At 37.1% G+C, this 22486-nt stretch overlaps 1 protein-coding gene across 1 annotated transcript in view; it reads right to left on the reverse strand.

The window, feature by feature from the left end:
• Positions 1-1028: 1028 nt before the first annotated feature.
• The window catches only part of CTH (cystathionine gamma-lyase), a 52473-nt gene continuing 31015 nt past the window's right edge, over positions 1029-22486 (reverse strand). The window contains exon 12 of the mRNA XM_057716379.1: positions 1029-1505. Coding sequence (XP_057572362.1) covers positions 1491-1505 — 15 coding nt within the window. The 3' untranslated portion in view covers positions 1029-1490. The remainder of the gene's footprint in view (positions 1506-22486) is intronic.

Genomic DNA, 22486 nt, shown 5'->3' on the forward strand with positions numbered 1-22486 from the left:
TAGCACCACCAAACCAGCCCTACAACAAATGCTAAAGGAATTTCTCTAAGCAGGAAACATAAGAGAAGAAAAGGACCTACAAAAACAAAACAATTAAGAAAATGGCAATAGGAACATACATATTGATAATTGCCTTGAATGTAAATGGATTAAATGCACCAACCAAAAGACAGACTGGCTGAATGGATACAAAAACAAGACCCATACATATGCTGTCTCCAAGAGACCCACTTCAGACCTAGGGATACATACAGACTTAAAGTGAGGGGATGGAAAAAGATATTCCATGCAAATGAAAATCAAAAGAAAGCTGGAGTAGCAACAGTCACATCAGATAAAATAGACTTTAAAATAAAAAATGTTGTAAGAGACAAGAAAGACACTACATAAAGATCAAGATATCCACCCAAGAAGAGGAGATAACCATTATAAATATATATGCACCCAGTACAGGAGCACCTCAATACATAAGGAAAATGCTAACTATGAAAGAGGAAATGCAAGGCAGAAATAGACACAGAGTAGAGAACAAACATATGGACACCAAGTGGGGAAAGCGGGGAGGGTTGGGGGGTATGAATTGGGAGATTGGGATACCAAATAGTACATTCTAAATATATACAGTTTATTGTCTGTTAACTGTATCTCAAAAAAAGTTTAACAAAAAAAAAAGGAAAATCCACATGAAGTATAAGCAAAAAAAAGATATGGTACATATATACAATGGAATATTATTCAGCTGTAAAAAGGAACAAAATTGGGACATTTGTAGAGACATGGATGGACCTAGAGGCTGTCATACAGAGTGAAGTGAGTCCAAAAGAGAAAAATAAATATCATATATTAACACATATATGCGAAATATAGAAAAATGGTACAAATCAACCAGTTTGCAAGGCAGAAACAGAGACACAGATGTAGAGAACAAACATATGGACATCAAACGGAGAAAGTGGGGGAGGCTGGGGTGAGATGAATTGGGAGGTTGGGATTGCCATACATACATTACTGAGAAAAAAAATATCAAATTGTACACTTTAAATATATGCAGTTTATTGTAACAAAATAAAAACAAATATTAAAAAAATAATAAAAGAAAAAAGAGCTCTCTTTTATTACCCTCCATCAAGCATTCTCTGTCTTCTCCTCAGAAACACCCATGCCCCTTCCTGAGACCTGGCTTCCTCATGGGCATCTGGAGCACTCATGTTGCCCAGAGCCCTTAGCCCTTGCTTAAAGAATAAAGCATCTGATAAACTCTTTCCAACAAAATACTAGAGACAACTATATTTGCTTCATCCTCCTTTTTGATTTTAACCCACATGTCAGTATACCCAACCTCCAGCCTAATCCTGGATCCTCCTCCTGAAAATCTGTGCACGCCTACAGTTGACCCTCTCATGTCACTAATGTGTCTGGAATTTTTGTGCCCAAGAGTTCTTCAATATCACCTCCCATGACTGAGGTGTTCCTCCATGTGGGACTTCGGTTTATTTCCTTGTGTTCTGCAAAAGGGAGAATAGAAAAACAAAAAAAACAGACAAATCATTTGTGTCATAGCTTTTTGTGAAGACTTGGAGACAACAGACGAGGTTGTATAGCAGCAACGCACAAAACCAGTTCAATATTATGTCCACCAGGAATTCCCTGGCAGTTCAGTGGTTAGGACTCTGCGCTTTCACTGCCAAGGGTGCTGGTTCGATCTCTGCTCTGGAAACTAAGATCCCCTCAAGCCGCTTGGTGAGGTCAAAAAAAAAAAATTATGTCCACCAACTTCTTCGAGTGAAGCATCCTCTACTGTTGCTCAGCTCGCTCCTTCCCTCTTTACAAACACCAGCATTTCAAACATATCACCTCCGGTTTCCTTTTTTATATCCAAAGACTCTTCCATATCTCTGATTAAACACAGGTCATTTTGTCTGAATCTAATTTTTCTCCCCACCTCTCCAGTCTCTAAAGGCAAGGGAGCGGAATGGAGATTTTTTTAGCCAATGAAATGAACCATGTCACACCCTCTATACTGTAGAATGTGGCTAGGGTTCATTTTTATTTTAAATAACTATTATTTCATTCTGTAACACTATACGTCCCTTCTTACTGGGTTAAGTGTTTCTCCACGTAATGTGTTACAATGATCTCTTTGGATCTCTCTTTCCAAGAGACTATGAGCTTTTCAAAGTCAGGAATCAAGTCTTATCATTTTGTTTTTACTGTTTATTATGAAAAATAGTGTCATGAACCCCTGGTACTCATCACCCAGCTTCATCAATGATCAATTTATGGCCAGTCTGGCCATCTGTACCTTGCCTCCTTGCTCTCTCCAACATATAATTTTAAAGAAAATCCCAGATACCATAAAATTTTATCTGTAAAAATTTTTGTATGGATCTCTTAAGACATTTAAAAACACATAACTATGATGTCATGAAGGGAATCCACTATCAAGTGAAGGGGGGAAAGGAGTTAGCCCAAGTAAGAGAACAAAAACAAAAATCAAAAAAACCACCACATAACCATACTAGCACTATCATAAAAAATATTAAAAGCAGTTGTTTTATTTAATCATGATTTGTTTTCTAAGCCTCCTTTCTATTACACAGCACCTGGCACATGGAAGTACCCAACCACTGTCTCCTCAGCTAGTAAACTTTCAGGAATTTTCATTTTGAAGACGCAGTATTCAATCTCTCCTCTCCTTACAACAAATTCTTCAAACTGCTCACAATTCAGTTCCATATTACCTTCTCTTTTTCAAAAATTATTTAAACTTTTAAGTAGATAATACATGTATATGATTTAAAATTAAATATATATATAATTATTTTCTCTATGAAAATTTCCCTAATTCTCCCAAAGTTAATCACTTCCTCTTGAGGACTCTCATAGTACACCATCCACATCTCTAATAAGAATCTAAATATTATTTATTGTAATTATTCATTTAGTTGTCTGTGTTTCCAAATTTAGGTATCTCTCAAGGCAGTAATTGAACCTTGCTTATATCACAGTAACCTCAACGCCTAGAGTGCCTGGTTGTAAGAATTTTATAAGTATTTGAGGAAAAGAAGGAGGAACAGAGGGAAGACATAAGAAGCTGGGCCTCAGTTATGCTCCCTGTAATAGGAAGGCTACTGGAGCATTCCTGTAGCCCCACATAACCCCCACGCCACTCTGAAGTAAACGTGTATGGACGGATGCTTGTTTCTTTTAGATATTTTTCTATCTTTAGCATCTGGAACGGTTATTAATAAAAGTTTGATACATATTTATTGAGATGAATGAAGAAAAGGCCTTTGCCCTCCACAAAAGATTGTTGAGTTGATGTGCATTCTTAAGTTAAAATGTTTACTACAGTAACATTTTTTAATGATTACCTGCTGTCACAAATTTTTTGATAAATTAAGCATTTCTACAAGCCTGTGTCACTTGCTTTCAAACTAGCATATATTCTTCTCAGAAGAAGTATGTACTATTTATTACCTTAAAGAAAGCCTAGCTAATAACCAGTGACCTCCTAGGAATTTTACTTCAGTGTAAAAGCCACCAACATAATCAGTGCCTTCGGTTGCCAGATCCAAAGGCATAGATATTTCTGATCTTTATGCAAATGGCAACTCAACAAACAGAATTCTTACTCTTTCCTTGAGAGGAGCTGGATCCATTACCCAGATCTGGCAGGAGGGCAAGCAGGTGGTAGACAGATCTGAGAAGGAAATTACAGCCTCCTTATCCTTGGCTCAGGAGCTCAGTTTGATTTACTCTGACCTAGAGATATTATTTGCACATTTGTTTGGTTGGCAATGAGCTTTGGGCAATTGAGGCAGAAACCTCTAATAAATCTTTCATCCTGGCATCAGCTTAAACAGGCACTCAAAGGCAAACCACCTGTTTACCTTTTAAAAAGACAAATATCCTTAAATTTCTAGAGAAATTGCTAAGTTTCCATCATATCCAGATATTTAGCCCCTAGCTGTCAATTACTTGGCACTTGCCAGTCTTAAACAAGAGAAAGACAGAATAGTGAGGGTACAAAATAGAAGAAGGAAGTATGTGAGATTTCTGTCACCCCCCTACCTGTTTTTGCACTCTTTCTACGTGGCCCACCCTCCTTTCAGTAGTCATTCTTTGCTAGAATGCTTAAAGTTTTTTTAATTAGTTAATTAACTAACTAATTAATTAATTTGGCTGCATTGGGTCTTCATGATGTGGTTAGATTCTGTTTTGTCCTGGAGTAACACAATCTGGTAAACAAATTCATGCCAAAATTTTCATGGCATCCTACTTTATTCTGCACACACACATATGTATACATACTTTTCTTTTTTAACCTGGGGACTTTCAATTCATCCTTCAAGCCTGAGCTCTGTAATCATTTCTCTGAGTTACCTATGACAATAAATGCCCTTTCTCACTAGAATTAAGAGTATCTCATTAGGAGAATGAAAAGACAAGCCGTAAAGTAGAAAAAAATATTTGCAAATTTAATACCTTATTATAGACCTGAATTCAAAATATATAGAGAACACTTAAAATTCAATAAGTAAACAAACAACTCAATTAAAAAATAAATAAAATATTTGAACCAATACACCACCAAAGAAGATATAGAGATGCCAAATAAGCACTTGAAAAGATGTTCATCATTAATAGTTAGGAAATGCAAATTAATACTATAATAAGGTACTGCTACATACATATTAGATTATCTAAAACTAAGAAGACTGACCATACAAAATGTTGGCAAGGTTACAGAGTGTGTGGAAGTCTCATATACTGGTGGTAGGAAAGTAAAATGGTACAGTCACTTTAGAAAACAGTTTGGCAGTTTCTTAAAAAGTGTAACATTTACCAGCCATATGACCCAGCCATTCCACACTAAGGCGTTTACCACTCCCCCCGCCCCCCACCGCCAAAAAAAAGAAAGCAAAGAAAAGAAAGCATTATTTAAACAGTTTTATTTATAATAACTCCAAACTGGAAACAACCAAATGTCTATCAACAAATAAATAAATTAGTGTATTTCTTTACAATTGGATGCTGCTCAGCAATAAAAAAGAATATCTATTGATACACACTAAAACATGAGTTAGTCTCAAAATAATTACACCAAGCAAAAGAAGCCAAAGAGTGTAAAAGTACACTCTGTCCATTTACATACTTTCCTACCACCAGTCTAAAAAATGCACAGTAAACTGTAGTGACAGAAAGCAGACCAGTAGTTATTTGGGGAAGGAGAAAAGAAAAGAGAAAAGGCGAGGAATTACAAAGGAACACCGGAAATTTGAGGGAGTGTTGGGTATGTTTATTATGCTAAATGAAGCGATGGTTTTATAGGTGTCAAAACATGTCAAAATGTACCAAATTGTGCACTCTAGATATATGTGGTTTATTGTAAGTTCAATTATACCTCAGTAGAGCTGTTAAAACAGTGTATCTCTTTAGGGATAGGGGACAAATATTAATCATATTTGTATCCCTGAGTTCTGGATGTTGTCCTAGTACATCATAAGTACACATCAGCACAAGAAGAAGTAGCAGTTGGTAAATGAGATAAGAAGAGGATGGTGTCCAACTCCTGAGGTCTTGTATATTGACTTTGGACAAGTAAATTCATCATAGCTCAGTTTCTGCAAGTAGTTGCGTAATATCTATGCTGAAGCTTGCATCATGAGAATATTTTGGTTTTTAATAAATGTTTGTAAAGGACAATATCATAAATATCACTGTAATTCTTTGGGTGAAACTTTAATACATTACTTTCTGTAGTTAGCTTCAGGTGTCCATTGCCTTTTGACCCACTCTATTCACAGCAAGAGGAAAAAAAAAACCAATTAGCTGTCAGTAACAAAGCATGAGAAGAAAAGAAAAGCAAAATTATCTTATTTATTTTATTTTCAATTAGAGCATAATAGAAAGTAAAATCATAAAGTGTTTAAGCCCCATTAAAAATATTTGGAAATAGATACAATACATAGTAATTCTGTCACTTTATAGCACAAAAACAAATAACTATGAAATATAATATATCCACTTAACCTGGGTTAAAAATTTATAATAAAAATGTAATTTATCAATATACTGAAATTCACTCTTTGGCACCATCGTCTTAAAAAATTATCTCACTCTATAAGTCTATGTATCTATTGTTATTGTTGGATCTAAATATAGAAGAAGAATAATGCCATTAGTCGAACAGAAGATCTCTACCAAGGCATTCCTCACTCAATAGAAAAATGAGAAAGAGAGAAAATTGGTAGAAAAGGAAATACAAATGACTCAAATATATGAAGGATGTTCACTAAATGCAAGTTAAAACTATGAGATACCATTTTTCATCCATCAGACTGGCAAAGATCAAAAATTTGATAAATTCCTGTGTTGGCGAGTGTTGGGGAAAGTACTTTTATTCTTTTCTGGTGGAAGTGCAAATTGTCTATGGAAGACAATTGAGCAATATCTCTCAAAATTAAAAAGCAGGACTTCCCTGGTGGTGCTGTGGTTAAGAATCCACCTGCCAGTGCAGGGGAATCAGTTCAATCCCTGGTCCAGGAAGATCCCACATGCCTCACAGCAACTAAGCCCATAAGCCACAACTACTGAGCCTGCGCTCTAGAGCCTGTGAGCCACAACTACTCAGCCCTCGTGCCACAACTACTGAAGCCCACACGCCTAGAGCCCATGCTCTGCAACAAGAGAAGCCACTGCAATAAGAAGCCCGCACACCACAATGAAGAGTAGCCCTTGCTGGACTCAACTAGAGAAAGCCCATGTGCAGGAATGAAGACCCAACACAGCCAAAAATTTAAAAAAAAAAAAAAAAAAAAAATTAAAAAGCACATATCATTTAGCCCAGCTAACATATAGCCTGCTCAGTGTAGTACAATACTTCAAACTGATGCTCATTGGGAATAAATGCCAATCATGCAAGTGTCCTTTCTCTTTTTTTTTAAATTTAAATTTATGTATGTATGTATGTATGCATGTATGGCTGTGTTGGGTCTTTGTTGCTGCGCGCAGGCTTTCTCTAGTTGTTGTGAGCGTGGGCTACTCTTTGTTGTGGTGCACAGGCTTCTCATTGTGGTGGCTTCTCTTGAGCAAAGCATGGGCTCTGGGCACACGGGCTTCAGTAGTTGTGGCCCACGGGCTTAGTCACTCCGTGGCATGTGGGATCTTCCCAGACCAGGGCTCGAACCCATGTCCCCTGCATTGGCAGGCAGATTCTTAACCACTGCGCCACCAGGGAAGTCCACCTTTTTCTTGGTATATTATTTTGTATTAATGTAATTGTATGAATATAAGAGAGAACGTCTAATCCAAAATTTAAACTAGGATATAGACTGCTGAGATTAAAGTTTCCACATCATACTTTTTCCTTATTTAGTCTATAAATTTTCATCAAGTGTGTCCATCATTTTTTCTTAAATGACCTAGCAATCCTGTCTGAAAAACAGAGATAATACATAGATACAACTATACCATTGGACCAAAAGGTCTTATTTATCTGTATTCCTTATTTATGCGCAGGCATAACACATCTAAGGATTTCAGTACAGGTTTGTTAAATTAACCTGGAGGCTAAGAAACACTAAAAAACTGATACTAATGGCAAGGAAATTTTAATCTCATAACTTCAGTGATTTTACATAAGGGCAAGAGGGGTCTCTTTTTGATTCAGAGTCCAAGCAGTATTTGCCAAAACAAAGTTTAAATAAAACCCCTAAAAAAGGCAGATGGAGCAGAAAACTGTTACATCAGGAAGTCATTTTTATATATAATGCAAATAAATAGTCAGCCAGTGGTTTCCTGAACATCTTAGAAGAGGTATATCCTTTTGTAAAATGCTATTAATAAGGCCTTGATACTTAAAGACTGCACTTTGAGTAAGCTCATGACCAAAGACGAGCTTTGTAATGGGAGCCCAAAAGGAGGAAACTGACACATTCTATTATGCGGGACAAGACTCACATGAGATATACAGAACAAAATAAAGATAGGACCAGAATGGAAACTATTTCTCTGCTACAATACATATGGTGTTATTAGATTTTTAGCAAAGGGAATTGGGGATTATTTCTGAAACCACTGGGAATCCTTTAAAGTCTATTATACATAAATACGTGAGGTAAAACATTTCTTATTACAAAGTCTGGGTTTACTTATTCCCAACAACTCATTTTATTATCCTATTAAGTCCCCAGTTGGAGATATCAAAGTAGCGCAAGATTTCTGGCTATGCAGTCGTAATCAGGCAATAGACTGCCTTGCAGAATTCTCTTGTAATGAAGCCTATTTCCATCTTGAAAGGCAACATGTTGTACTAATTTAGACTTTCTCCAAAGTGTATTCTTTGAAAAATTAGACATAACTGATGCTCCTTGGTTTGTGGGGTAAAGGGTGAAGGGTGAAAGGAGAAGATGGAGTGTGATTTCCATGGTTCAAAAGTGCTTACTATAGGCCTCTCTTGGAAATCAATAAAACACATTTGCTTGTTAAAGATGGAAAAACTGTTGCAGTAAATAAACCTCTTTAACCTTAACATGGTGTTTTTCAAATTAACTTGATCAGGGAAAGCTTTTCTCACATAATAAATAGCATACTGAAGATGTAATATTTCCCAGAACAAGCTTTGGAAGAATGCACTACTTTGCAATAATTAGAAACAAGGAGCAAAGTGCCTAGACTGTAGCAAGATCCCATAAACAGAAACTATTTTCTCCCACCTCAAATTATAAAACTATTAAAGACACAGGCTGCTGGTTTAATAACTAAAATGCAGGAACAGTAGCATAATTTGAAAATCTTGGCTAGAATGACTTCTTGGGGAGTCTATCTTCAAGAGTTTAGTCAGGAGCAACACTGCCAAATTATATTGCTAAACAAATGGAAGGAATGCGGAAGAATGTAATGGCTCTTAAAAACGGAACAAGTCACAAGAAATCTATGTGCTTTAAGAAAACATAATCTCACTAAAAAGGCTTTAGAAGGAAAGAAGTTGTTCAAGCCCCAACAGGAAGTATCCTGAGATATGAAAAGGTATAAAAGTCAAGAATCATGGGTAGGAGATCACTGGAGAAACTAATTTCATTTTACAAATATAGATTGATAAACTGACTTTATGTCCAAATTTACACCTGTTGTCTCAGCATAACAACTAATAGTATCCACTTTTATTCTCAAAAGTGTTTCAATTTGGATAATAAATTATATGGGACCTACTATCTATTGAACGCCTACCATGTGCCAGGTGTACTAAGCAGTAAAAAAATTTTTTTTTGTAAATACAGCAAGTGCCTTGCCATCAAAAAAGTAAACAATCTCACTATAGAGGCAAGAATAGTATGTCTGAAACAATCTGAAAACAATAAAAGGTTTTCTATTGATACTTTAAGATCAATATCTAGTACAGCAAAGAAATTGCAGAAGAGGGAGTTCCCTGGTGGCCTGGTGGTTAGAATTCTGGGCTGTCACTGCCATGGCTCCAGTTCAATTCCTAGTTGGGGAACTGAGATCCCACAAGCTGTGCAGTGCAGACAAAAAAAAAAATTGCATAAGAGAGCAGCCAGGGGAGAGGGTAGGATGCACTAGAGGTGTTGGGGAAGGTAGACGGATAAGCTACCCAAACTTGAATCACTGTGTCCTTGGGTGGAAAAAGGATGCATACAGACAGGACTGACTGACTCTAGCCAGTGACCTTCAGGCTGCCTCTTCGGCAGCAAGGGAACTAAGACTACATTCCACAATGGGGGTCTCAGTTTTTTAAACCAATTTCTTCAGATTAGAAGATCAGATACTGCTTCCATATCAAATGTACTACCCCAAGTACAAATCAGGACTTTGTCCCCCATCTCTTTCAGACCACAAATATATCGAATTTTGGATTTTATTTATTACCCTTTCCAGAAAAGGGCAGGTTTTTGACATTCAGAAACCAAATTGTAGGACTGTTTTGCCCCCAGAGCCCTTTCCACGTCTAGGGGAGCCTATGGATCTTGGTCTCTGCTTCATTTTTCACCGTTTTAGCAGTCGCTTGCTGAATATCAGCTCCTACGTTCAGTTTGCTCCCAGTGGTCTCTGGAGTTAAACTGTGCTCAATTTCTAAAAGCTAATTCATTTTAGCAAGTCTTTCTCCTAAGTGCAATCAGTTTGTGATCAAAAAAGCAATCTTTACTTAACATTCTGTGAAATTCCATGGCCTAGGAAGACAGCACACACCAAGTGAGTATGACCCAGAACTCCACGGTCTGCTTTAACAGGGAAAGAAGATGAACGATGTGATGAAATAATCCCTCCGCGAGCAGAGCAGTAGACCTAGTAAGAAAATAAGCCTTTCATGTAGGGGCTTCATAATGCTTTTCCTTGACTTCACACAGCAACTTCAAAGCCCTACTTTGTCAAGAGTAATTATCTCCAATTTGCAGAGCAGCACACACAGTCTTTTCACAGATCACACAGTCCCCTTCAGACCTCAAGCCATCTGGATGTGGACTCTGGGTAGCAGTTCATTTCTTGTACAGGAAACAAGATCCTGATTCAGCCAAGAGGCTGAGAGAAGGGGAATACCTCCCGTTAAATACTTCCCAAAGAGCTATGTCCTTGGTGCTGGCACACTGCTCACAGGGGTCCAAGAGCCCAAGTAAATACAACTTGAAATTAAATACATCCCTAATACTCAGATCACTCAAATAGGATCCTAGTGTATGGGGCATCTCTCATGAGCAAGTCAATCCCAACGTCATATAAGACAGAGTAAACTAGTAAAATGAACAAAATAGTGCTTTGTGCAACCTTCACTTAGTCCCTCCAGCACTATTGTGTAACAAACCACTTGGTTCTTCATACAATCAACTTCTGGCTGTGAAACAAAATAAAATTCACAACATTTTATTCAGAGTAGTTGACATTGCTTCAACATAAGGTATTTTTTTAAAGAACGAATGATAAAATATAAAAGGATTTCTAGGATCCCATCTCGTTTGAATATGCAATCTTTTACATAAGGATTTTGATCTTTTTGCTCATCCTGCTAAAAGATAGAAAAGTGCGTGGTGGCTTTTAACCATTGTGAATTGACTTTCCTAGGATTTCTAGTTTTCATTTTTAATTATCTAATGTAACTTTACATCTAAATTCCAGGAATAACTGCTAAATTTCTACCACTTTTAGATGGGACTGATTTGAAACCAGCAATAATTAACTCTACACAGACCCTTTTCCCCAATAGATTGTTTTAATTAATTTTAATTTTTAATCAAAGTATTCCATTTACAAATTTTTCTAGGTGTATACAAGACTAAAAATTCATAACAACTACAACCAAAAAAAAATGTTCCTTGTTCTCCTTGCTTGCCACTCTTCTTGTCCTGTTTACAGTTTTAATAGTTTCTTTCATATTTACTTCCAAGACTCCAAATAGTGGGTATGTACCACTGTCTCTCAACTCATCATAATTTAAAGTTATTTACTAACTTTTCTAATACGATAAGTTATTTCACTCAGTCTCTTCCCCTTCTATTTCTGCCAATATAATTATAACATTCTCTCTGTCTCTCTCTCTCGATTATATAAACCCAAATGCACAGTTTTCATTATTAAAATGGTTTAAATATTCATCACTGCTGTGTTTCCAGGAATTGATAATAGCCTCATTTTTTAAATTTGTTTTATTTCTAATACACTCCAGCAACTCTACAAAATATCTTGCAATAGTTTTCAGTTCAATCAAACCTGCCAGATAAGTTCTCAATTAACTCACTCCTGCTGTCCCCTGACCTCCTGCTCCAATCTGGACAGAGTGCTCTTTTGGCCATGCATTATCCTGGGAATTCCCTTGGCTGGCATCTAGAAAATTGGCGTCACCTCTCGTTTTGGACCTGTTGTTTCCTAGGTCCGAAATATTTTTTTTTCTTAGTTTACTCACTTATTTTGAAGATATACTTTTCAGTATCTTTCTGAGGAAAAATGTGTAGGAGATAAAGGTTTGGAGGTTTACATGTCTGACAATAGCTTTGCTCTACTGTAATACCTGATTGATATGCTGTTATACATAAAATATGTCTTTTAGCTTTTCAATTCCCATTGAAATGTTGATGTTATTCTATTTTCTGATGCTATTCTTTGTGAGTAAACTTTTTCTGTCTAGAAAATTTTGGAAGTTTTTTTTTTTAACGATTTTAAATTTATGTTTTTATTTTTTATTTATTGGCTGCGTTGGGTCTTTGTTGCTGTGCCTGGGCTATCTGTAGTTGCGGAGAGCAGCAGCTCTTCATTGTGGTGCGCAGGCTTCTTATTGCAGTGGCTTCTCATTGCAGAGCATGGGCTCTAGGCGTGCAGGCTTCAATTGTTGTGGCGCACAGGCTCAGTAGTTGTGCTGCATGGGCTTAGTTGGCCCTCAGCATATGGGATCTTCCCAGGCCAGGGCTCGAAACCATGTCCCCTGCATTGACAGGCAGATTCTTAACCACTCCGCCACCAGGAAAGCCCCTATGCCCCTCCCCAACCCCAGACCTTTTATTTTTCTGGTATTTCAATGTCTTGGAAAGAGTTTGTCATTTTTTGTGCTGGAAATTTAGTTGGCTTTTTCAATCTAGAGTCACAAGTGTTTCAACTCTGGGGAATCTTCCAGTAATATCAAATTGATAATTTTCTCCTTTCTGTTTGTTCTCTCCCTATTAGAATTTGTTAGTAGAATGTTGGACCTTCAGAAATAAGGTTATCTTTATTTTCTTATATTTTCCCTTCTATTATCTATTTCTTTGTCTTTTAATTTTTCTAGGGACTTTAACTTTCATCTGTTGACTCTTCTTTTGAATTTGTTTTTATTCAGCTATCATCCTTTTAATTTCATGAAGTTCTTTCATTATATGTTATTCCTTTTTATTGTATCCTGTTCTTGATTAATGGATGTCATACTTTTATTATCTTTGTAAAAAATAATGACTTTAATTTCTCTGTTTTCTTCTGCTCTCTGCATCATCTCTGCTTCCTCTAACATTTTTCTTTTTTCTGTTTGTTTGTTTTGCTGGCTCATGCTGAAGGTTTTATTCACATATCTAGTGCTCCTTAGCTATCATTTTAGGGTCAGCAAATTATGATTCTAGGGCTAAATCGACCCAGTACCTGTTTTTATAAATACCTTGGTTTCATTTTCTCCAGAAATTAAGTCTGCAGGCTCCTGTAAGAGTGAAAAGGGGTAGTAACCTAAATAGTCAGCATGGGGATAGAGACAAGGTAATTGAACGGCTTCTTTTACAGACTGTTAAATAATCCCCCAATTTGGGGTCCCTTTATGTACCCTTTTATGCCTTCATTGTGGATCACCTGATATCTCCAATTTCTGAGCTTTTCCAAAGTTCTATCAATACAAGGCAAATTTACTTGCTTGTCCAAAGAGAAATTTCTGTCCACTCTGGAAGTGAGATGTTCACCCAATACATAAACTCTTGGTTTTTTGGAGAGCCTGAGGAAATGTCGCCTAGACAACCAAAAGCTGGCTTATGTGCTAAGATCACTATCTTGAGAAACCCGACTCGGGATCAAGACATTCCCTGATGCAAAGATTTCCGAGAGGCACAATGGTATGCTGCAGAAGAACCCTGTAGAGAAGAGTAGGGATAGAGAAATAAAAATTGAAAGATAACCAGAATGAAGCAATCTGGTAGTGATGTTGTCAAATATAATCTAGAATCTAATTGGACATCTGCTTAATGACTTTTGAGATGTCAAGGGAATATTTTTCTACCACTGAAGCAAGTAGCCCAGAGTATGACCAGAGGAATGATTTTCCAGTTAAGCAGAGACCTCTTGAGCTTTCACACTAAATTAGACTGATACTAGAGAGGCTATGGTAATGAAAATCTTTGAAAATAGATAGAACATCTAATCCAATTCTGCAAAGACTGACATACTTAAATCTCATGTTCTACTCTGAAAACTACTCTGAGCTCTGAAATGTTGGCTTCACAGCATATTAAGCATTTTGCCATAATTTTAGTTCCAGCTAACCCTGAGACAGAGGAGAGAGAGACAGAGAGACACACAGAAACAGAGACAGAGACAGAGAATAATATAATTTAATAAAAGATGCCTCTCATGAAATGAAGCAATCATAATCTCCATTCAAAGACGATTTTTTTTTAAATTTCTAAGTACATAATAGAAGAAAGAGACAGGCCCTTGCTCACATGCAGCTTACAGCCTGGTATAAAGATACAAGATGCCTAGGTCAGAAATATGGGCTCACAGAGGAGAGAAATTATTTCAAGCTAAAAAGAACAGAGATGGCTTTATGGGGAGTTGATTTGAGCTGGCTTATAAAGGATGGGTTAGATTTTGACAGATGGTAGTAAAAACAAGGGACAGAAATTCTGATTCAAAGAAAAGCAATGCTTCTCACAGCTCAAGAGACATTTCAATTTTAAGGCTCTCGATGTACTGAAAAGTAAAGAAACAAAAAAATATGAGGTTGTAAAAACACGGCATATTTTAAACACTCAATCCCGTGTATGTGTTTCTATTTCATTTTGAGGTAATATTAAAAAGTCTAAATTTAAGACCGTTTTTTAATGAAACCCGCAGGACAAATGGTCTTTTAGGGTTTCCCACCTTCAATCACCCCAGATAAACTCTGGGATACAAAAGCAAAGGGAGGAAATTCCCTGGTGGTCCAGTAGTTAGGACTCCATGATGTCACAGGAAATGTGATCCTGATTACAGAAATATACAAGACAGGTTAGGTGGGGTTTTCCTCCTGTATCTTTAAAAAATGTTTAATGAGTTTTTTTTAGGATAAAGAAAGCACAAGAAGTACGATTTTTGTAATGGCTCAAAAGCATTTATCTGTCTCCATGTATCACTCCTCTTGTCAGCTGCAAGTAATAATGTGCCTTTTTAGTAAACTGTCTCATAGATTTTCTTACACATCAATTTGATTCTCCAGCAAAAAAGGAAATATTATCAAAGTACAACGTGACTTTCCTTGAAGTGGCAGCCGGCTTTCATGGCATAAATACCACATGATCTCTTCGCCAAGGGTCAGATTAACAAGTGAAGAAATTGTGCTCTGAGGAAAAGAAGCGCATCTTCAACAACAAAAACATCCAGTAAAAATCAGCATCGATGCCAAAACTCACAAGCTCATAAAATCACTATTTCATGTTTTATAAATGCCTTTGTTTTATCCACTATATTTCACGCAAAGCTCACTCACTTCCCCCGGCTTTTTTCCTATGAGTATTTTCTCAGGATGAATCATAGCATTGTTCATGATGTTGGTGAACAAATCAGAGTTTTTATCAGGTAGAAAAAGTAGCAAATCTATAATTATTTCTCTAGACCTTAGAAGAGAATGGGTTGAAAAACACTAGGCAAAAGACAGTCAAAGGAACTAGAAGTGGGAAAGAGTCTGCAAAGTCACAACACATAAGCTCTGAAATATATCAGATGGAGATTTTCCAGGAGAAAAACAAATAAAAATTGAGAGCCATGAGTCCTAACTGAATGTAAGCAAGACATCATTTGAAAGTAGAGGTGAGGAAATTACAAATAGTCTTTGCTTGCTTAGGTATTTATTTAAGTATTATCTTTTTAGGTAATGCAAAAATGAATTTTTTCTTTATTAGGTTTATAGACAATGCATACTTAGAGGTCATTTTTTCACAATATTTTTCTACATTGATGGAGTGAACGTAGAAAGATGGCACTAGAGTCATTGTTGATGATCCCTAATACAGGTAAGTGTTTTTTCATAAATAGAATTTAAATTACATATTTACAGTATATTAGTTTCCATTTGGGAACTTACCTGTTAGGCCTGTCTCTGCTGGAAAGAAAGATTTATTCACTATCCCTCTTCAGTGTATCTAAGAAGCCCTACCATGCCCAGAGATGGCACCTGATACATTCCAGAGGAAGAAATATATGACTCAGAGGATGCTCTATATAACTCCCTTCATGATTATGATATATTAATTGCAAAATGGTACCTAATGGTTTACCTCCTTCCAGTATCCTTACTTTTTGCATTGTGATGTTTAGCTCCTCCCATAAAGAGGTGGAGTCTGTTTCCCCACTTCTTGAATCTGGGCTAGCCTTGTGACTTGCTTCAGCCAGAAGAATGTAGTGGAAGCAATGCCATGCAAGTTCAAGGCCAAGATCTCAAGAGGCATTGCACATTTCCATTCTCATCTAGAATTCTGCCATTGCCATGGTAGCAAGCCTGAGCTAGCCTGTTGAAGGATAAGAGTCATTTGGGGAAGGTATAACTAATGCTAGGTAGAAATAGCCACAATATTGATAAAATTTGGGTTTGAGGAAACAAAATCAAGAATTAAAGAAAAGTAAAGAATACAACATATATATCTTTTCTTGCAGTTACAAGTCATCTTCTTTGACATTTTTATTTTAAGAGAATTTGTATAAAGGGGATTAGCATTTGCAATAATTTTTTTTTGTAAATCAACTTAGTAGACTTTGCAAATATTATATTTTATAGTTTATTTGTTTTTCCCCTTTTATATTTCAAATATTATCCCCTAAAATCAATTGTCTGGGATAACAATTAAAAGAAGGAAAAAGGAAGAAGGAAAAAAAAGTTTCCTAAAATAATCTCTCCTGGCAACTGAGGATGATACACTTACCTAGGAACAAACTTACTGACCATATAATCTTGTTGCATGTATTTGCTAAGAACGTCAGTAAAACACATCACATCAGTGGGTCGCTCTGTCTGAAGTTGGGGGCTTTTTTGTTGGGAAGTGCCCTCAGTGCTCTATGAGCCAATTGTAGTTTGCTGTTTCTAGTACTATTAATTAGACTCTGGACACCAGACCAGATGTTCGTGAAGATTTACCAAAGATTATCGATATGATAAGTTTTTTTGAAAACAAAGAACCAGGAAAACACATTATCACAATTTCTGGAAACTTTAAAACATTATCAGTTTGAAAAAGTGAAAAATCAGAAGAGAGAGGGATTTTGAAGTGTCTTTTACAATAGCAAAGCAAAAATGCAGTCAAATTTGTTTATAACTGACTTGAGGCATGAAGAGACAAGATAAATACTCCTCTCCTATAGATTTTCTCTGAGACTGGGAGTAAAAAAATCACCCAGCATCACTGCATACACTGGCTATGTGGAGGTTCAGAAACAAGAGTGCAGATTAGGATGGAGCCAGGAAATGGGCTCTGGTCTTGGATCCACCATCATTGGCTGTCTGACAACCTTCAAGTTCCTGCTCAGTACCGTGGAGACAATAACAGTGTTATTTCAATAATGAGTTCTTATTTCAATTTTTTGAAGCAACAATATAAGGCTAGTAATCACTGTTACTATTTAGGGAGTGCTTAGTATATGTCAGACACCGTGCTAAGCATTTTACAAGAATCCTACCTGTTACTGTTCAAAATAATCCAGAGAAGCAGGTGCCATTATTATCCCTGTTTTTGAGATGAGAAAACAGAGAGATTAAGTAATTTGCCTAAAGTCATATGAGAAGTAAAACCAGGATTCAAATTCAGGCTGTGTGGCTCCAGAGTCCATACTTGTAAACTATTCTATATTTGAAAAAAACTATGATGTATTCTAGAGATATTATGTAACTTATAATATGAATTATATTTCACAGTATTACAAAATATGTGGTCTTGCAAGTTAAAATAATACTTCATAATAATTGTATTAGAACTGTGCTTAGTACAATTCTCCTGTTCTTTATTTCAGATAATACATTTTCCAGCAGATTGGTGAGTGTGACAATGGAGGGATGTCTCTATCTCAAGGTTCTAATTTTTCCTCTCCATATGTACCTGTTTTTTTCCAAGAACTTAGGAAATCTGATCTCTGGCATCCAGGTTAAAGAATTAAGCTTATTGTTCCAGACTAGTTATCTCCCACCAAAATGGGGATGCTTGTCTAAACTACACTGCTCCTTCCTATCATCAGGTTAGATCTAGCTCAATACAGGTGCTGGTCATTGCAGGTTTGAGGAGTAAGGAGGAATCCACCAGGGTCTGAGGAAGATCTAAAGACCCAGTCAACCTAGGCTATGACCTGGGAGTAGGAAGGAAGCAGTGTTGTAGATCATTGCCCCAACTTTAGTGAGGGATAACCAACCTAAAGCATAATTCACTTGATTCAGCAACCTGAAGACAAGAAGCCAAACTAGGGAGTACACAAACAGGTCGTAAATCTTTCCAGAAGAACCTGAAGATATCACACTGATCCCACACATTGATCAGAACCTTTATTCCTCTCCCAGCTGTTTCTTGACTTCTAGAATATTCCCAGAAAGAGGAGGACCTTCCAAGTATGTAGAATTATATAGGGCTAGTCTAGACCATGACCTCTCTCTCCTGCTTAGGGAAGAACTTTTACCTACAGGTGTAGGCTATTTTAAAAATTGGAAACCAAGGTGCTACCTCTACAAATTTTCTGTCTTTTTATTATTAATTTTCACAAAATAAGAAAATATTAAAGTTGGAAGGGGACTTCCTAGGTGGTGCAGTGGTGAAGAATCTGCCTGCCAGTGCAGAGGACACAGGTTTGATCCCTGCCCCAAGAAGATACCACATGCCACAGAGCAACTAAGCCCATGTGCCACAACTATTGAGGCCATGTGCCGCAACTACTGAAGCCTGCACACCTAGAGCCCGTGCTCCGCAACAAGAGAGACCACCACAATGAGGAGTCCGCACACCACAACAAAGAGTAGCCCCTGCTCACCACAACTAGAGAAAGCCTGTGTGCAGCAATGAAGACCCAACACAGCCAATAAAATTAATTAATTATTTTTAATTAATTTTAAAAAGTTGGAAGGTTATGGTAAGTAGAATAATGGTCCGCCCAAAGATGTCTCTGTCCTAATCCTCAGAACCCATGAATATGTGACCTTACATGGCAAACGGAACTTTGCAGATGTGATTAAGGTCAAGGCCTTGAGATGGGAGATTACCTTGGATTATCCAAGTGATCTCAATCTAATCATATGATTTCTTAAAAGAAGAGAATCTTTCCCAACTGCGTCAGAGAGATGAGAAGGAAAAGGAAGGAGAGATTCAAAGCATGAGAGGGACTCAACCCACTGTTGCTGACTCTGAAGATGGAGAAAAGTGGGCATGAGCCAAGGAATGTGAAGAAGCTAGGAACAGCCCTCAGATGACAGCCAGCAAAGATATGGGGATCTCAGTCCTCCAACTGCAAGGAACTGAATTCTCACAACAACCTGAATGAGCAAGAAAATGAATTCTCCTCTAGATCCTCCTCCAGAGAGGAACACAGTTTGGCTAATAGTGCCTTTAGTTCAACGAGACCTGTATCAGATTTCTAACCCTCAGAACTGTAAAATAATGAATTTGTATCATTCAAGCTGCTAAGTTTGTGGTAATTTGTTATGATAGCAATAGAAAACTAATACAAAAGGGATCTTAAAGATTTTTTGAGCTCTAGCCCTAATTTTAACCAGTGATAAAACTGAGTTCCAGCTATGCTGTAGAATGTTCTTCCAACCCTATCCATCTGGCTAAGACCTACTTTGCCCTCAGGATTGAACCTGGATGCCTTTTCTTCCAGGAAGTTTTCCCAGCCCACCAGGGCTGAATTAGGTGTCCTTGCCCTATGGACTCATAGAACCCCATGCGTAATTTAGCACATTGCCTACCTCTCTGAACTCCCACTAAATTTTTGAGGTCAAGGACTTTGTTTTACTCAACATGCTGCTAGAGAATGCTGAAAATGACCAAAGTGTGGCAAACAAATTGGTAACCTTGAAGGACACTATGGCTTGTCTATTAAGAGCATGGACTTTAGAATCATATAAGCCAGGTTCATGTCCTGGCCCTAACATCTATTAGCTATATGGCCTTAGACAGTGTCTTTAAAGTTTAATTTCCTTTACTGTTATTTCCTTATAAAAAAGAAAGACTAATATCACCTGCTCAAACAATTTTATGAGAATTCATTGAAATGATGCTTGTAAAAAGCTTGGTCACAGGAATGGCTAAATAAATATTTGTCATTATTATTATTAGGTATCTGTGATGGTTAATATTGTGTCAACTTGGCTGAGCCTCGATGTCCAGATATTTGATCAAATATTATTCTGAATGTTTCTGTGAGGGTGTTTTGGATGAGATTAACATTTAAAGTGGTGTACTTTGAGTAAAGCAGATTGCTCTTTGTAATGTGGGTGGGGTGGGCCTCATTCAATCAGTTGAAGGCCTGACTAGAACAAAAGACTGATCTCCTCCAAAAAAGAATTATCCAGATAATTCTGAAGGCAGATGGCAACATCAGCTTTCCCTGGGTCACATACACACACATACTCTTTTGGTTTCTTTGGAGAATGCTGACTAATACAATATCAAACCTATAACCTGTAAATATGGTAATATTACATACAACATGTAAAAATAAAAATATGAAGATGGGTAAGATTCACATTACCCATTTTAAGTAAATTTTCCTTCATTTCAATATCAGATGGGACTCTTTAAATGGAGTACCAGCAAGAAGACAGCAAAAGAAAAGCTGGCTTAACCAGAAAAAAAAAAAAAAGAGGAGGAGGAGAGGAGATGATGGATGAAAGGAAGAAATATGTCCAAGCATAGGTCTAGCCTCTGCGATAACTGGATCCACACTACAAAAATATTACTAGGGCCCAGTTTCCATCCATCTCTCAGAGATGCCTTCTCCATGGGGTTCATTCTCATCCAGGTGTTCTCCTTGGGGTGGTGAGATGGCTACAGCAGCTCCACACGACACACTTCCAGGCTCAAGTCACAAGGGAATGAGAATGCATCTCTTCTGGTATTTCCCATAAAGATTCTGAGATTCGTTCTAAGTGGTCTAGCTTAGCTCAATGTTCATCTGGAACCATCACTGTGGCCAGGAGACAAGATATGTGTGTTGGTTTAGGTTAGTTAATCTGTGCTCACTGCTAGAGCTCCTCGCTGAACCAGTAATCAATCATAGGGACCGGGAAGCTCTCCACAGGGTATATAGTGCCTGAAGAAGGTTAGATGAATGCCAGGTAGTCAACAAGCCACTCCAACTGCGGAACAAAATCGCTCTTTACAATGTTGGTTATTTTGCCTTTTACAAACCCTATTTGATTTCTGAAAATCAAAAACACAAGAGGATGCCTGGCATTAAGTATTTTTTAACCATCCAGGCTATAAATTCATCTAACATGGAAAATTTATAATAGTGAATCTCCTTTCTTGGCTCCTTTGAAACAAGAACAATTTCCAACCTTTCCACCGCATTACAATTATCATTGTTGCCATTTGGTGATGATTAAACTCCTAGCTTGCTTTATATTTTCATAATATCCTGCTTTCATTTGTATTAGCTACCACATATGGGCCAGCCAGATCCTCTGCCATTTCTCTCTGAAACATTCAATTTAAAAAACAAAGACAAAAACAAAAACAATCCTCACACCAGTTGGTTGAAGCAGGCTGTTGCTGGGCTAAAATGAAAACCACCTCCCCTCCTCCCTGCAACCAGGATAACCAGTCTGTTACTTAGTAACAGCAGCAGAGTTTCTAAATCTAAACCACAACAGGAGTTGGATGGACAGTTTTTAATCTGCCATAATTCCAATATTCAAAACACTGTCTGTATAATTTAGAGAAAGAATGCAAAGGCACACCCACAGAAATTTTACAATGGTTATTACTGAGTCAAAGGGACAGCTAACAATGACTGAGCACCTACTGAATGTGTGCTTTACAAACATGTAACCTCATTCTCATAACAACTCTATGAAGCAAACATTACTACTATTTCCATGTTACTGATGAGGACAAATATTGACTCTTAAGAGTGTTTAAATAAGTTGCTCAAAGCAAAGGCAAATAGCTGTTAAGCACCTGACCTGGGTTTTGAACTTAGAAAGTCTAATTTTTACTTTTCTGTAATGGAAATCTGTTTTAAAAAAATTCCTGGGACTTCCCTGGTAGTCTAGTGGTTGGGACTTCGCCTTCCAGTGCAGGGGGTGCGGGTTTGATCCCTGGTGGGGGAACTGAGATTCCACATGCCTTGCAACTGGGAAACCAGGACACACACCAGAAGCAATGCTGTGACAAGTCAATAGGGACTTTAAAGATGGTCTAAATCAAAAAAATCTTAAAGAGTGGAGAAAGGGAAAAAAAAGAAAAAAAATTTCCTTTTCCCTCTAATTCCCTAAATTCACTAGAAAAAAATTATTTTTCCAAAAAAGAAAAAATACGATAGAAAGAAGGAGGGAGAGGAAAGAAGGAAGTCAGACAACAATTTTGTCATAGTGTAATAATCACATCATACCCACGATAACTTTTTTAGACTAACTTGGAGGTTGTTAGATATTAATGGGAGAAATTTTCACGTACTGAGGTACAGGGAAGCCATTCTGGCTTATATATGATTTAACTTGAATTTTATACTAACTAAAACAGCCCGTTTGTGGCCTATCAAACATATATTGTACATCTGCTTTACTCATTAAAGAAAA

This window comes from Hippopotamus amphibius, chromosome 1, assembly GCF_030028045.1.
Source record: "Hippopotamus amphibius kiboko isolate mHipAmp2 chromosome 1, mHipAmp2.hap2, whole genome shotgun sequence".
Lineage (NCBI taxonomy): Eukaryota > Metazoa > Chordata > Mammalia > Artiodactyla > Hippopotamidae > Hippopotamus > Hippopotamus amphibius.